Source organism: Dipodomys ordii, unplaced genomic scaffold (genome assembly GCF_000151885.1).
Source record: "Dipodomys ordii isolate 6190 unplaced genomic scaffold, Dord_2.0 Scaffold119, whole genome shotgun sequence".
In the NCBI taxonomy this organism is placed as follows: domain Eukaryota; kingdom Metazoa; phylum Chordata; class Mammalia; order Rodentia; family Heteromyidae; genus Dipodomys; species Dipodomys ordii.
In genome coordinates, this window is record NW_012267335.1 from 3,374,156 (window position 1) to 3,390,248 (window position 16,093).

The 16,093-nt window shown below is 47.2% G+C and overlaps 1 protein-coding gene across 1 annotated transcript in view; it reads right to left on the reverse strand.

The window, feature by feature from the left end:
* Gab1 (GRB2-associated binding protein 1) overlaps nt 1-6,858 on the reverse strand; it is a 37,735-nt gene extending 30,877 nt beyond the window's left edge. The window contains exons 1-2 of the mRNA XM_013029501.1: nt 6,766-6,858; nt 4,324-4,618 (exon numbers count right to left, since the gene is read on the reverse strand). Of these exons, the coding sequence (XP_012884955.1) occupies nt 4,324-4,618; nt 6,766-6,858 (388 nt within the window). The remainder of the gene's footprint in view (nt 1-4,323; nt 4,619-6,765) is intronic.
* Nucleotides 6,859-16,093: the final 9,235 nt, after the last annotated feature.

Sequence of the window (16,093 nt, forward strand, 5' to 3'; positions counted from 1 at the left end):
TTTCAATCATCCTAGCAGTTTCCCTATGATAAATTGAAAATCCGAATAAGAATACCATAAAGTATTGGGGGGGGTTGGCTACCTGATACTACATAATGAAAAACCATTCATCTTTTATATATTTATTTCAAGAAACTTGACACATACTTGAACACAGTATATATTAAGATATTCCCCAGTGTGGCTACTTGGAAGATTTGGCCAGGAAGAGGTTTTGAAAAAATGTGAACAACAGGATCTAAAATATAACTGCAGCTGTATTTAGACATACATCATGAACTAAATGTAGAAAGTGGAGGGCCCAGTGGCTCAAGCCTGTCATCCTCGCTACTCAGGAGGCTGAGATCTGAAGATTAAGGTTTGCAGTCAGCCCTGGCAGACAAATCTGAGATTCTTACCTCCAATTAACTAGCAAGGAAGCCAGAAGGGGAGGTGTAACTCAAGCGGCGGAGTGTAAGCCTTGAGTAAAAAAGATTGCCCTTCGCCTTCCCAACTTGTCATCTGGTATTTATTATGCACTCCACAAATGCCCACAGCCTAGCCGACTGATGGCAAATTCTAATACTTGGGTGAATGAATAAACCGATTTTCTCAAACAGACTAAGCTCATCTTTGCTGAGATAATGCTCATTTGCCTTTTTTTTAGGTCGGTCGTGGGGCTTGAATTATGGGCCTGGGTGCTCTCTCTGAGCTCTTTAGCTCAAGGTGAGCGCTCTACTGCTTGAGCCACAGCGTCACTTCTGGTTTTCTAGTGGTTTTTTTGGAAATAAGAGTCTCACAGACTTTCCTGACCGGGTTGGCTTTGAACCGCGATCCTCAGATCTCAGCCTCCTGAGTAGCAAGGATGACAGGCGTGAGCCACTGGCGCTCAGCTTTCATTCACTTTCTTAATGGTCAGCATTGTTTTCAGCCCAGAATCTGTGCCTTCAAACTTGAAAACTTAGGGGGTTGGAGGCATGGCTCTGTTGGCAGAGCGCTAGCCAATGAGCAAAATATCAGGCACACAGTTCAAGTCCCAGTTTTATAACAACAAAAAGATAAAAAGAAAAAAAAAACTTGGAACTTTAATCCTGGATAGAAAGTCTCTTGAAATTCTTGGAGGTCCTCACCTTTACCCACACTGGAATGCACGCATTCACATTCCCTCTCAGTCAGCATCTCGCTGAGGAGGGTCACGAAAGAAGAGACATGGAAAGACTCCTGCTCCTCAGCATTGAGGAGCGGCAGCATCGCCAGGCAGGACCTGGAGATGGACGCCTGCTCTCTGTCCCCACAGCCTCAACACCATGCGGAGATGCCAATTGCTGACCTGGAAAAACCCAGCACAAAGGAACGAGAGGGGCGTCTAACCTCACCATGGCAGAACAAGTGCTTGCTAAACAACCACCAAAAACGAGACCCATCTCACTGAAAACTGGAACTTAAAAAAGAAAAACAACAACAACAACAAAAAACAGAGACTAACAGAAGGAAGATTCCAGCTCCTATCTCCTGCATCCACCTTGGCTTGGGCTGGCCTCGTTGTGGGGCTCTGTCCTGCGCTCAGGATGGATGTCTGCCTGACCACTGGTACTATTTCTCTACAATCCATTTTTATTTTTCTTTGCCAGTATTAGCACTTAAACTCAAGGCCTCACACTCTTGCATTTTTCGCTCAAGGCTGGCATCATTTGAGCGATACCTCTATTTCCAGCTCTTTGCTGGTTCATTGGAGATAAAGAGTCTCACAGACTTTTCTGCCCAGCCTAGCTTTGAACCACAATCTTCAGATCTCGCCTTCCTGAATAGCTAGGATTACAGGTGTGAGCCGCCAGGCCTGGCTTCAATCCAATTCTTGACACCAGTGATTATCTTCCTGCCCTTCCAGCACTCCTGTGGAAGTATCTAGCTACACACACGCCTGCGCGGGAGCGTACTACTGTGTCTCTTCACCCTTCACGTTTTGCTTTCTGTACTTCCAGGAACCTGGGGTCAACTAAAGTCTAAACATATCAACTGGCAATTCCAGAAACAAACCACCTATATGCTTGAAACTGGATCGACCCCACTCCATCCTACTAGGACACGAATCGCCTTCTCTCCAGCGTGTCCACCCCGTACCTGCTACTGCCTGAAAGCCACACACGGCTGTCCTGACTGAGTGTGCAGTGCTTGTTTCCTGATCCTTCTTTGACTTCACAATGCTCCCAAAGCACAAGAATAATTGATTATAGCAGACTGTCACGATATCCTAATCTACTGTTGCATCCAATCTAAGAATTAAATTGTAGAATAGGTATGTATTCACAGGAGGAAAAAAAATGGATATAGTTTGAGGCACCCATGGGTGATCTTGGAATAAATCCCTCCAGGGGTGGACGGGGACCCTAGAGTACAGCCGTGAAGACAGCAAAGTCCAAGCCACTGGCTCACCTTCACTCCCTCTGAATTTAAGTCCTACACAGATCCAGAGTCTGTTTACAAAAGCTACACAGCAGTAAGGAGTCACATAGCTACACACACACACACACACACACACACACACACACACACACACACACACACACACACACACACACACACACACACACACACACACACACACACCTGCAGACTTCCACTTACAAATTCTTCTTCACACCTCCCATCGCCCAGCTCTTTCTAAGACAGGCACCCCAAATCTCAATTCCCCACTCAAGACCTGACGCCTTGCTTTGATCATCCATAGCTCTTGAGCTAAGTCGTGTCAACCTGTCTTCTACCTCAGAGTCCTTGCTCAGAGCCCAGATTCCAGGGCAGCACCCGCCCTTCTGTTACATGGAAACAGGCTTCTTCCCACAGCCTATGATTTCCCATCGGTCTCTTTATAAGGGGTTGTTCTCTTCAACCTCTTACCCAAACCTTCATTCTCCCCTACTCCTTCCAAGTGGACACTGGCTGGACACTTTTTCCTTGCCTTTTGTGATTAATTCTCTCTGGCTTTTCATCAGTATTGATAACCACCTGGGCTACTTCACAGCTGCAAATTCTAATGCAGATTTTATAACAACACCTAAAGAATTGGGTTGAAACAGATAAAACTAGATATTTACAATAGGTCAAAATAGCTCAATACCAATAGTAGTAATACTTATGTCAGCATCAATAAGTGCTCTTCTATGCCTTCCTGGCACCTGCTTCTTCAGGGATGCTGATTGACAATGGTTACATTTTTCTCTAAAATGTACACAAGAGGGCCAGGTGTAGTGCTACATGCTTGTAAACTCAGCTATGTAAGGAGGTGGAGATGGGAGGATCACAGTTCAGTCCAGCCTGGGCAAAAACAAAAAAAGTTAAGGAGACTTTCAAAAGAAAACAAGCCAGGCAGAGTAGCACATGCATAGGTACCCAGAAGGTGGAGGATGGAGGCTCTTTGTCTGAGGCTAGCTGTGGGGGAAAAGTGAGACCCTATCTGAAAAAGCAAGTAAAGAAAGAAGGGCTGGACGTATAGCTCAAGGGCCAGGGCACATTGCTAGCAAGTGTGAAGCCCTAAGTTCAAACCCCAGAACCAACCAAACAAAACTGTATAAAAGTTTCTCTCAAAACTGATGAAAGAAGCTGGCTCCGGTGGCTCACGCCTGCAGTCCTAGCCACTCAGGCCTAGCCACTCAGGCCTAGCCACTAAGGCTAGCCACTCAGTCCTAGTCCTAGCCACTAAGGCCTAGCCACTCAGTCCTAGCCACTCAGTCCTAGCCACTCAGTCCTAGCCACTCAGTCCTAGCCACTCAGTCCTAGCCACTCAGGCCTAGCCACTCAGTCCTAGCCACTAAGGCTAGCCACTCAGTCCTAGCCACTCAGGCCTAGCCACTCAGTCCTAGCCACTCAGTCCTAGCCACTCAGTCCTAGCCACTAAGGTCTAGCCACTAAGGTCTAGCCACTCAGTCCTAGCCACTCAGTCCTAGCCACTAAGGCCTAGCCACTCAGTCCTAGCTACTCAGTTCTAGCTGGGATCTGGGGATCACATTTTGAACCCAGCCTAAACAGAAAAGTCTAAAAGTCTATGATGACTCTTATCTCCAACTAACCAGCAAAAGGCCAGAAGTAGAGGTGTGAGTCAAGTGGTAGAGAGCCAGCCTCGAGCAAAAATGAAAAACTAAGGGACAGTGTCCAGGTCCAAAGTTCAAGCTCCAAGACCGGCACAACAACAAACCGGTGAAAGAGTTCAGTGCTTTCTCTCTCTGCCGTGTTCCTATTATAAAACTGTCCTATGTAACTGGAAATAACGAAGATGTTTAACAACATCACTAACAAAGTAGCAACGGAAGGAGGGCTCAAGCTGGATGACACTATCCTGCACTCGCTCACCTTCTTCTGTGGGATTGAACCCACAGATGTCACAGATGCAGCGCACCCACTTATTCATCTCCTCCTCGCTGTCGGCCACCAAATAGAAAATCCGGTCGATGGTGTTAATGTCAAAGATGTAGCTGTTTTCAAACTCCTTCTTGTTAAATGTCAACCCAGCATCCACTTGTTGGCACAAGTTCAAATCGATGATCCGGATGGGCTTCTTGGCGTGATCGTTTTTGTAGTACTCCAGGACGTCTGGGTCTCCAGTCAGACGGCCACTGCGGAGTACAAACCATCTCCTCTTCCAGGCCTAGAAGCAAGCAGGGCACCATGAGCATGAGGGAGCCAGCTTTCAAGATGGCGCATTGCTAACCATTTAAGGAAGAGTGTCATGGCTCATGCTTATATAACCTAGCTATTCAAGAAGTTGACATGCAAGGATTCCAGTTCAAAGCCAGCCACACAAATTTCAGAGACACTTATCTCCAATTAACCAGCAAAAAAATACCTGAAGTGGTAGTGCGGTTCAAATTGTTAGAGCACTAGCCTTGAAAACATTTAGCATGCATGAAAATGCTTCAGAATGTAACATCTCTATCCAAACACCTGAAGATATATTGCTAAATAGACAAATATTTCTTTATGGAAGAAATTTATAATCCTTTAACAAGAAATTATCTAGAAAAATCACGAAGACATGTGGTTCTTTAATATCAACCTCTCAATCAACAGCTAGGCACAATAAGTTTAAGTCTGTAATCCTAGCTATTCAGAGGCAAGAGATTGTACATCACAGTTCAAAGCTAGCTCGGGCAAGATTAAACAAAACATTTCATGAAACTCCATCTTGACCAATGGCTGGGTATGTTGGCATACACTTGCTGTCCCGGAGATACAGGGAGGCTCAAAAGCGGGAGGATTGCAGTAGCGGTCACCCAAGCATAACATGAGACGCTACCTAAAAAATAACCAATACATAAAACAAATGCTGGAAGGCAGCTCCAGTGGTAGAGTGCCTGCCGATCAAGTGCAAGGCCATGAGTTCAAACCTCAGCACCATTAGAAACACACACACACACACAGTGTCAGATTTGCATGAATTTACCACGGTGGTCATCATCTGAGCCTGTTTTCTGTCTTGTCTCTCTCATGTGTGATCACCAATCACCAGTTCCTACTTTCCATCACACGGGTTACAGGAAGCCAAATTCCTTGCCAATTGCGCATGCTCCTTTCTTTTTGTTCATTGTTCCAGTACTGGGACTTGAACTGAGGGCCTGGGTGTTGTCCCTGAGCTTTTTGTTTTGTTTTGTCTTGTTCACATTCTACCACTTGAGCCCCCAGCCCCCCTTGTGGATATTTGGTGGGTAATTGAAAATAAGAGTCCCATGGACTTTCCTGACGCAGAGTGGTTTTGAACTGCCATCTTCAGATCTCAGCCTCTTGCTAGCTTGGGTTTCAGATGTGAGCCACTGGTGCTTGGCTGCTTAAACTCCCTTCTAAGTCCCGGATGTTCTTCCCTCATCCTGGCCTGGCCAACTCCAAGCCTTCCTTTGCCTGACCACCTTCAAGTCAGCCACCCTAAGGGGAAGTATGTGAACTAGGGGTACAGTTGCAGGGACCCTATTACTCAACTAGACAGTGATTTACGCACACGCACAATTCAACCTTTGTTTTATATGTATGTTTTGCATGTAACCTCTAGATTCCATGAAGGAAAATGACCACAAGAAGGAAAAAGATGACATCTGCTCCCCACCAGTGCACCCCCAAGGGACCACACAATACCTGGTGCACAGAGACGGGACACAATTAACACCCCCCACTTCCCTAGGAGAATAAAGTGGTCAGATATCCGGGGTCATGAGAAGAAAAAACACTCTTAAAACCACTTAACAGTGGGCACTGGTGCTCACGCCTGTAACCCTAGTTCCTCAGGAGGCTGAGATGTGAGGATCACTGTTCAAAGCCAGCCTGGGCAGAAAAGTCCGTGAGACTCTTATCTCCAATAAACTACTTAGAAAAAGCCAGAAGTGATGCTGTGGCTCAAGTGGTAAAGTGCTAGACTTAAGTAGAGAGTCTCATGGACTCCTTAACAAAAAAAAAAAAAAAGGAAAGAGCTAGGGCTGGTGGCTCACGCCTATAATCCTAGCTACTCAGGAGGCTGAGATCTGAGGATTGCAGTTCAAAGCCGGCCTGGGTAGGAAAGTCTGTGAGACTCTCATCTTCAATTACTCACCAGAAAACTGGAAGTGGCGCTGTGGCTCAAGTGGCAGAGCGCTTCCCTTGGGCTGAAGAGCTCAGGGTCAGTGCCCAGGCCCAGAGTTCAAGCCCCACGACCGACAAAAGAAAAAAAAAAAAAGGAAAGAAAAGAGAGCTTCTGACACCCAACAAGCATTTGACCAAAATCCCTGTACTGAAAACCCCTGCGTGAACACGTTGGAGTAAGGACCAAACCAGAAGCGAACGGACCGCATCCTGCCTCTGCAGCTGCGTGTGGCTCTCTGAGTTCTGGTTGACGGTGCTCGCCCGCACCCCATCCACTGACATCACCCTGCTGCAGTTCAAAGGGTCCTTAAGAACTCAACTAGCTGGAAAGCGGAGAGCAATGCACTCATTGAGGGGCCGTAGGCAGAGCGAGCTGGCCAGTACAGGGGCCACACAGATGCTCTCGAAGACACGAACCCCTGCGGCAGGAAATGACACCATGAAAACCCACAAGTTCGCCAAGAGGCACCTGCTACTTATTTATTTAATTTTCCCATGGTCCCAATGGGAATGTTTGTCTCACTCACCCAATGAGTCACTCACAGCGAATCTGGCACCCACGAAACAGGAAAACAAAAGTAATTACATAAACGACACACTTTCATAAGGCACAGACAAAGGTTCTCTGGATTATGGTACAAAGCACAATTTAGCCACAGAATAAAAGCTCGATGCTTGACGAGCGATCTGACATCAGCGCCCTTGCTAATCGCAGCACAAAGGCGGGTCTGTCCTGTGGTCTGTCCTGTGTCCCCGCACACACGGCCTGCATAGATCCGTCTTTGTTATCTGAAAATATCTGGGATTCTTAAAAGTTGGTCCTATTTTTATCCTTGCTGCCTTGGTTGCCCAGTGCAAAGCCGCCCGCTGCCTTGCTGGTCCTGGCTGAGCAGCTACAGAGCGAAAAGGGCAAGGTTTCTAGAAACCATCCAAAGCCAACTCAAAGCAGCTGTAAAGAAAATGCACCTGAAAAATCACTTTCACAGTTAGAAGCCCATGATGAGCAGAGAAGGAATGCAGAATCTACAAGAAGCTGCACTGTCACAACTCATTATGTATAAAATGAGTGTGTGTGTGTGTGTGTGTAATGTTTGGGGCTTGAACTCAGGACATTGTGCTATTGCATGGCTTTTTTACTCATGTTTGGTGCTCAACCACTTGAACTATGCCTCCACTTTCTGTTCTTTTGCTGGTTGAGTGGAGGTAAAAGTCTCATGGACTTTTCTGCCTAGGCTGGCTTTGAACCATGACCCTTAGCTCTCAGTCTCCTGAGTAGCTAGGATAATAGGCGTGAGCCACCAGCCTCCATTTCTAAGAATTGTTCTTCTCTACACTGTCTACACTTTTTGCACTCATGCAACTTGGATATGCACACACGGAAAGGCATGGGTGTGAACATACCAGCCAGGAAGCAGACACAGGTCCCATCCCTTGATAGAAAGAACAAAATGACAATCCGGAATTGCCCACACCACTACCAGTTACAGTAGTATTCAGTTTCACAAAGCATGCCTTGTTTGCCTAAGCAGTAAACAGATTCAGCTTCTGGTTTTCTGGCTTGGACTGCATGCCCAGTGTGGTGCTTGCTAAGGTGCCCTAACTCTTCCTAGGTGCCTTTCCCAGAAGAGCTAAGTACTAAGCAAAGAATCAACACAGGGAAAAGCAGAAGAACAGGGCACACAGAGCTCCAGGCCTACTCAGCCCTGCAGCACACCAGCAATACTGAAGAGTAGTACCTTGATATGCTGAGTCAGTGACCTCAACATGCCACCAAGATCTGAACTACAGGCCCAACCGTTAGTAGACACAATGATGCTCTTCTCAGAGGCTGAAAGTATGTTCAAATGGTAGAGTGCCAGCTCCACAAGAACACGGCCGAGTTCAAACCCAGGAAAACACACACACACACACACACACACACACACACACACACATACGGTATCAAAAACAACACAAAACAAAACAAACCACAGGTCCTTTCAAGTTCAAGTCTAATTCTTTCTCATCTCACACCTGCTGTGCGGGCTGCCTGGGTCTTCCTATTTCTGCTCATAATAGGCATGGCTCCAGGGAAAATCTTTGATCTGCTTTCAGACCTCCCGCTTCTTTAAAACGTCTTTTCTGTACTTCTGCCCAGCCTCCCACTCCTGCACAGTCCCTGGAAAGCCCTGTCACCCATCAGCGGTGGCTGCTGCTGTCTCTCTGTCAGGCAGGGGGACAGACTGGAACAGTTGCTCGTGTGCATTTCCAAACTCCCAAACGGTGATGTGTTATTTTCCCAACTGGACGTCAAGGCCCTTTGAAAACTGGAGCAATGTGCTTTTTGTTTTCTTTTTTGGAACTGTGACCGCATTTTAGACATGATACATGCTTAAAGCAAGCCTTGATCAGATGCTTTTAAAGATCATTTCAGAATGATCACGGCGGGGCGGGGCGGGGTGGGGTGCGGTGAACTTAAATGTGAAGATCTCAGGAAGAGGTACTAGAAACACAAAGTCACTAATGTCCAAACTCCTGTACCATGACAGCACACCAGGGTATTGCAAGGTGCACCTGCCGCTCTCTCCCATCCCTCACCTCACAGGCCAGCCAGAACATGGGCAGGACTCCGTCACTTCTCTGTGGATTTACACTTTGTGTATTCTCTGAAACACCTTACCACGTTCCTTCAACGAACTCCTACTCATCCTTCAAAACCCAAGACTTTCTCCTTAGAGTTTTTCTGCATCTCTCCTGGGTTAAAATACCTGCTCTCTCCTTTTCCTCAGAGTTGGTGGCACCAAAGAACCCATTTATAAGCTCTTGGCTCAGCACTTGAGGAAGAACTCTAGTGACAGATTTAGGCTTCTGGGCAGTTGCTGTAGCCTCAGTCTGGATACATAAGCTGAATCAAGGGAGTGCTGTGAACATGACTGAGCACAGGACCCCTCTCACAGGGAGCAGCCCCCGGAACCTCCCCAGCCCCGCCCCTCCTCACACCATGCAGCAGGACGGGAACTCATTGGTTTTGAAATCTCTTCAAAGGTGCTCACACCCAAGCCTTAGGAAAAGAAGACTGCTCCCCAGACCCGAGTTCAAGCCCACGACCAGCATACACACATACACACACACACACACACACACGTTTATGATTTACTTATAGAAAAAAATAGTTGGTATATAGACATTTGCAATTATAACAATTAAATATAGAATTCCAGGATATATTTGGCAGGAGTCTTGGCCAGGAAGTTGCATAGACAAACGAAGTATAACCATTTCCTTTTGAAGACTAGTGTTTAGGGGGTTAGAAACAAACAAGGAAAGTTGGGAATGTTTATGAAGGAGAAGGGGCTTCCCCCTCCTCCCTCCTTCCAGTGGTTATAATATGCACAGCGTTCCAATGTTCTTTCCAGGCGCTGCCAGCTGTAGTCAGCTATTTAGATACTTAAAAATGGCACATAAGCACCTTGGGAGTTATTTACCTATTAAAAATACTCACTTTCTATAACAACTTTAGTGGGGCAAATAAAGAAGGAAGGAAGGAAGGAAGGAAGGAAGGAAGGAAGGAAGGAAGGAAGGAAGGAAGGAAGGAGGGAAGGAGGGAAGGAAAGGAAGGAAGGAAGGAAGGAAGGAAGGAAGGAAGGAAGGAAGGAAGGAAAGAAAGAAGGAAGGAAAGAAAGAAAGAAGGAAGGAAGGAAGGAAGGAAGGAAGGCAGGCAGACAGAGAGAAAGAAAGAGAAAGAAAGAAATTAAGAAAGAAAGAGAGAAAGGAAGAAAGAGAGAAAGAGAGAGAGGAAGAAAGGCAGGCAGGCAGTAGCGGCGAAGCAGGGACGGCAGAAGACCCGGTCTGTATAAACTCTCAAGCTGTTTCCCCCCAGCCTCAGCCCAGCTCCTGGAGCAGAAGGAGGAACGCGTGGCCAGGTGCGAGCTCCCCTCCCGCTCTATCCCCCCGCGCACCATCATCTGTTCCCAACATACACAAGCCCCAAATTTCCTGTTTGTGAACTATTGTCGCCGTTTTTTTCCTAGCCATGTGTGAGCTGTGCTAAGTTTAGCTGAGCAATATAAACACAAGAACACACTCAAAATAAGGCAGAGAAACAATGCCTGGACCCCAGCTTTCAACTATTCCCTGAACTTAAAAAAGAAGTATTAGCGCTTCTATTCACTGTCTGGATGAAAATAGATGAGTGAAAAACGAAACAATTTCAAGAGAGAGAAAAAGAAAAACAAAAACGAGAAATCAACAACAGAACCAAACCAAATTGAGCGTAGGTATTACAGGACGGGGCTGGGGGACGGCGAGTCATTGGGGGAGTTTCACGGGTAACTGCAGATCGCTTATTTGTTGGTATTATGGTTAAGGCGATGCCTATTTCAAGGCCTGGGCATAAGTTCTACATAAAACACAAACGCAATGACACAAATGCCTCCGTCTTTATTGTGCACAGATTGAAAGCAGACTTTGACCCTTGCCAGCATGGGCCGCTTTATCGTATGAATGTATTATCTATTATTTATTTAATACTTATTTTTATGATTCATTAACATGGATTTCTTTTTTGGTGCCAGTGCTGGGGTTTGAAACTCAGGACCTGAGTGCTATTCACAAGCTTCTGCGCTCCAGGTAGAGCTCTACCACTTGACCCACAGCTCCACTTCTGCCTTTTTGTGGTTAACTGGAGATAAGAGTCCTTCCTGCCCTGGCTGGCATTGAATCACGATCCTCAGATCTCAGCCTCCTAAGTAGCGAGGATTGTGGACGTGAGCCACGGGCCGGCTGTGTGGGCTTTGAACCAGACGGAAGCAATGCAGAGTCTCCTTAGGGAAAGGTACTAAGCGCAGTGGGCGCAGGCTGGAGTGTCTGTGGGAACTTAGGAGGGAGAACTAAGCAGGACTTTACTTCGGATTCTTATCTCCGAGAACAATCTGGTACGAGGCTGGTCTTTGGATGCTAGCAGGGAAACTGAGTTACCAACACCCCCAGGAAGGTAGCTCAGCTTGTGGCGTTAGCTCCCCCGTACGGAACTGGGGGAAGAGGGGCTTCATTTCCGTCATCACAGCCCCGAGAGCGGCCTTTGCCAGGCTTCCTTTACCTACCCTGGGCAGGGAGGCTAACGAGAGACCAGAGGCTGCGCTGGTTGGGAAACACGCAGGCCACAGGTGCGTTTGGTGCAGGAGATTGGGAGCCAGGACAACTCTTGGCCAGCCTGGGCCATCACATCTCGCTCTTCCCTTACCAACCTATGCACTGAGCGCGGGAGGGCTCAGGTGAGGACGGAGGTGGCGCAGCGAAGAGGGACAAGGCCTCCAGCCATCACTGCAGAGCAGCCCCTGGTCTGTCTGGCCCTAGACAAAAGGCAGCTGGGTCACATGTCATGTGGCAGCTGAGACTCGGGCCGTAAGTGACAGAAGCAGGAAAGGACGAGTACAGGCCTGGCATATCACCTGGGCATCTCCCTCAGGATCTATGACAACAGCGGCGCGGCGCACCTGTGCGGATGCTACCTTCTGCCTGGGTGCAGCCCCCGGCGACAAGAGAGCCGCGAGCTTAACCACGAGCTCCAAACATGCCCCTCCTTGTTACAGCACCAACCTGGCCGAGGGAAATAACTCAACAAGCAACTATGCAGGAGGCACCAAAACATTCAACACTGTCAACGCGAGATTGTTTCTAATTATTAGGAGACATTTAAACGATTAGTATTTAAATAATTAGTCATTATTAAAGTGATTGCTAATTGTTGGTAAATATTTGAACAATAGCATTTAAATAATTAGTATTGTTTCTAATTATTAGAAGTAACTATTTAAATTGGTTTTAATATGCAAGAGAACACAGAGTGACTTAGTACCTTTTGCTTTCCAGGACATTCCATATCCCAAGAACCACCCACCCCCACCCTTTGACCTCCTCCCCATCCTGGGCACGGATGCATGGCTGGATGGATGTATGGATGGATACACGGATGGATGCATGCATGCATGCATGCATGGGTGGATGGATACATGCATGGGTGGGTGGATGCATGGATGGATGGATGCATGGGTGGGTGGATGGATGCATGGATGGATGGCCTGCAATAGGGAATGGAGTGAGTCACAATACATTCTCATGAAGAAATTAAGATGAAACTTCATTTCCAGAAAGCAGACTCCAGTTATGACACTTCCCTTCTGTCTGTTCTGTTCCCTGGTCATCTACGCCAGGTCAGGCTGACCTCCAGGCTGTCCCCCCTGCCTGGTACACCTCTCCGTCACACTGCCCTCCTGCACTGCAGTCATACTTCACACAGCTGCTTTCTTCCTTAGACCCGGTCTTCTGCCCCTTGAAGATCGAGAAACAAGGTGGCATACAGCAGGCAAGGACTTGAAGGCCAAGGGAGGGGAGATGATTGCTACTTGAATGAATGAATGCATGAAAGATGACTGACTGTCTGGGGGACCTTGACACCACCCTATCTCTCAGAACAAGCCAACCTTTCTGCCACAAACTGTCAGCTCTTTACCACGGCTCATTGAATAAAGAAAGAAGAACAACTTAACCAAGACAAGTGGCTAGGAAGTCCAGGACTGAACCAGACTACTCTGCGTGTGTATCTTCACACAGGAACTACAGCATCATGAGGGGTCACGTGCTTTGGTCACAAAACTGTGTGTGTGTGTGTGCACGCGTGTGTGTATGCGCACGTGCACCAATACTGGAGCTTGATCCCAGGGCCCCGGGCTCTGGCTTAGCTTTCTCCTTCAAGGCTGGTGCTCTACCACTTGAGTCACACCTCCACTCACAGATTTTTTGCTGGCTAATTGGAGATAAGCGTCTCCCAACTGTCTGTCAGTAGCTGGCTTTGAACTGCAAATCTCAGACCTCAGTCTCCTGAGAAGCTAGGGTTATAGGTAGGAACCACTGCCCCACTTACAAACTTAGTTGTGTGGGTTTTTTTTCATGTGTTTTGTGTGTGTGTTTTACTAAGAACTGATCTTCTGTAGTGTCAGCAGATTTCTAAATTCCATTTCTTTTTCATCTATCCTATCCAAAATAACCATTTTTGTTTGACTTTCCAGCACACCATATTAAAACACTCCCTTTTCTCTTCTGAGTTTCTTATTGCTGTATCAAGATTTAGATCACAATACTTTCAAGACTGAAGATACAGCTCAGGTGATAAGAGTGCCAGCCCAGCAAGTGTGAGACCCTGAGTTCAAACCCCAGTGCTAAGCAACAAAACAACAGCAACAAAAATCAAACAAAGAAAAACACCAAGAAAATCAATATTCACACTGAGAACTAGATAAATAGCAATGAAGTGTTACCAAACCAATTTCAAATTACCCTAATTATGTTTAAAAGTAATAAGCCAGAACAATGCTAAGTACCATTTTCTTTTGAAGGTAAAACGCAGTCTAAAGCTCCTAGAACAAAAACAGAGTTCCTTGGAAAGACATTCTTCTGCTATACTTTCTGGACTCACTGACTTAAAATACATTAAGCCCAACACAATAAATAACCTCATCCAAAGAGAAGAACTAAGTACACAGTGGAACGAAAGACAAAAATGACTCCACAATGAAGTCAACATCTCTCCATCTTTCTTGCCGGGCACAGTGGCTCATGCCTGTAACCCTAGCTACTCAGGAGGCTGAGATGCAAGGATGGTGTTGAGAAGAAGCCAGCCTGGGCAAGAAAATCTGTGAGACTCTTATCTTTAATTAACCACCAAAAAGCTAGAAGTACTACACTCTCCACCCTTTAAGGCTGAGGGACAGAATCCAAGCCCTGAGTACGAGCTCCAGTACTGATACTGTCTCTGTCTCTGTCTCTGTCTCTCTCTCACACACACACACACACTCTCTGATGTGAATGAGGTTCTTCAGATACAGCCTGAAGTTGATGTTTCCTCACCCCAAATGCTGTTCCGGGGGAGAGGTGACATCCTTTCCACAAAATTCTTCAATTCTACAGAGAAAATGATTTTTAATTCACGTAACAGGCAGACAATGGTCTCATCAAACAAGAAAACTTATTGACTGTTTACTTCTTTTGTTAAGGAAGAGAATGAGAGCGAGCGAATGTGAGTGCTGGGCTAGGCTGCCATTCTGGGGTGTGCTGATGCTGAACGGAGCCATTGTGGGGTGTGCTGATGCTGAACGGCGCGCCGCTCTCCTTTTCCTGTCAACTTCTGTCTCCTTCTCCTCCCAAGCTCTTCACCTTCAGTCAGCAGGAAGTAGGTCAAACGCACTGAAGTCACAGGACTGCTGCATGGAGTGGTTTAGGTACAGTGTCCTGCACCAGGACCAGGGGAGGGTTTGGGGAGGAACAAAGGGCTAAGTACTTTCTGCCGGAGAAGTGCCAGTGCCATCTCAGAGTCCCCACGCCAAGTAAATCATCTCACAGTTCCTAAGAGCAAATCAAAACAAATCCAAGGGGCCGGGGAAATGGCTCAGTGGTAGAAAAAGTCAGAAGTGGTGCTGTGGCTCAAATGGTGAAGTGCTAGTCTTGAGCAAAAGCAGCTCAGAGATAGCACGCAGGCCCTGAGTTCAAGCCCTGGGACTGGCCAACAAAACAAAACAAAATCCAAACCTCCTAAGCAACAAAATGCACTTGACAGTAGTAGAAGTACTGACGTATCCCACGTGCAGTGAACACCGGGTAAACAACCGATACAACCCATCTGCCTTCAACCCACTGGAAACCCCAGAGAGACAATCAGAATCATTCACACGGCATCTGGGGGTGCAGATGACAACCGCCCGTGTCTGACTTGCCAACTCGCAAGTTCACTCAAGTCTGTAAATGCTAAAAATAACCACGTAAACATGTTTACCGCATCGAAAACATACAGCATCCAGTCTTCTAAAGATAGCCCTCCAGTTGCGCGCGCAGGGACGGGCCTGGGGATTTTTAGAGATGGCATGGCTCTGTCCCACCCCGCACCACAGAAAGGCACATTTCGGTAGCATATCTGAAGGGTGCGGTGGCCGGTGGAGGTCTCCGGGGAAGGGGGTGGGCGTGGCTGGTGGGGAGCAAGAAGGAAAGGCATTCCCTAACCCCCCACTCCTGTGTGTGCTGGGGCTGGCCTTCAGGAAGTTCTAGACAGGCATGTCCGGCTGTACTTTTCCAGCCCAGAGCCCCCGGCTTCCTCTTCCTCATCCTCAGACTGTGACGGTGAACGCTGATGGCAAGTCAAGCAGAAGGCAGACGGGCATCCAGAGATCCTGTACCCCATTGGTGCATGGCGCGGGCATGCTACACATGCAGACTCTGTGGTTGTCCTGTTCTTGAAAAATACGCAGCATGTTCTAAATCAAACAAGGGAAGTCGTCCCAGTGAGAGCCATAATGCTAGAATTCACGAGGACAGCCATAGCACCTGTACTATCAAAGATTCAAGGAATCATTTTAGTGGGGTGTGGGGGGCGGTGGTAGGTGTATTTGGTCTCTGTAAGTTATACTTTGATGTTACTTTGTCTGTGCTGGCCCCAGGGCCTAAGCGCCATCCCTAAGCTTTTGTGCTCAAGGCTAGTAGTCTACCAGCT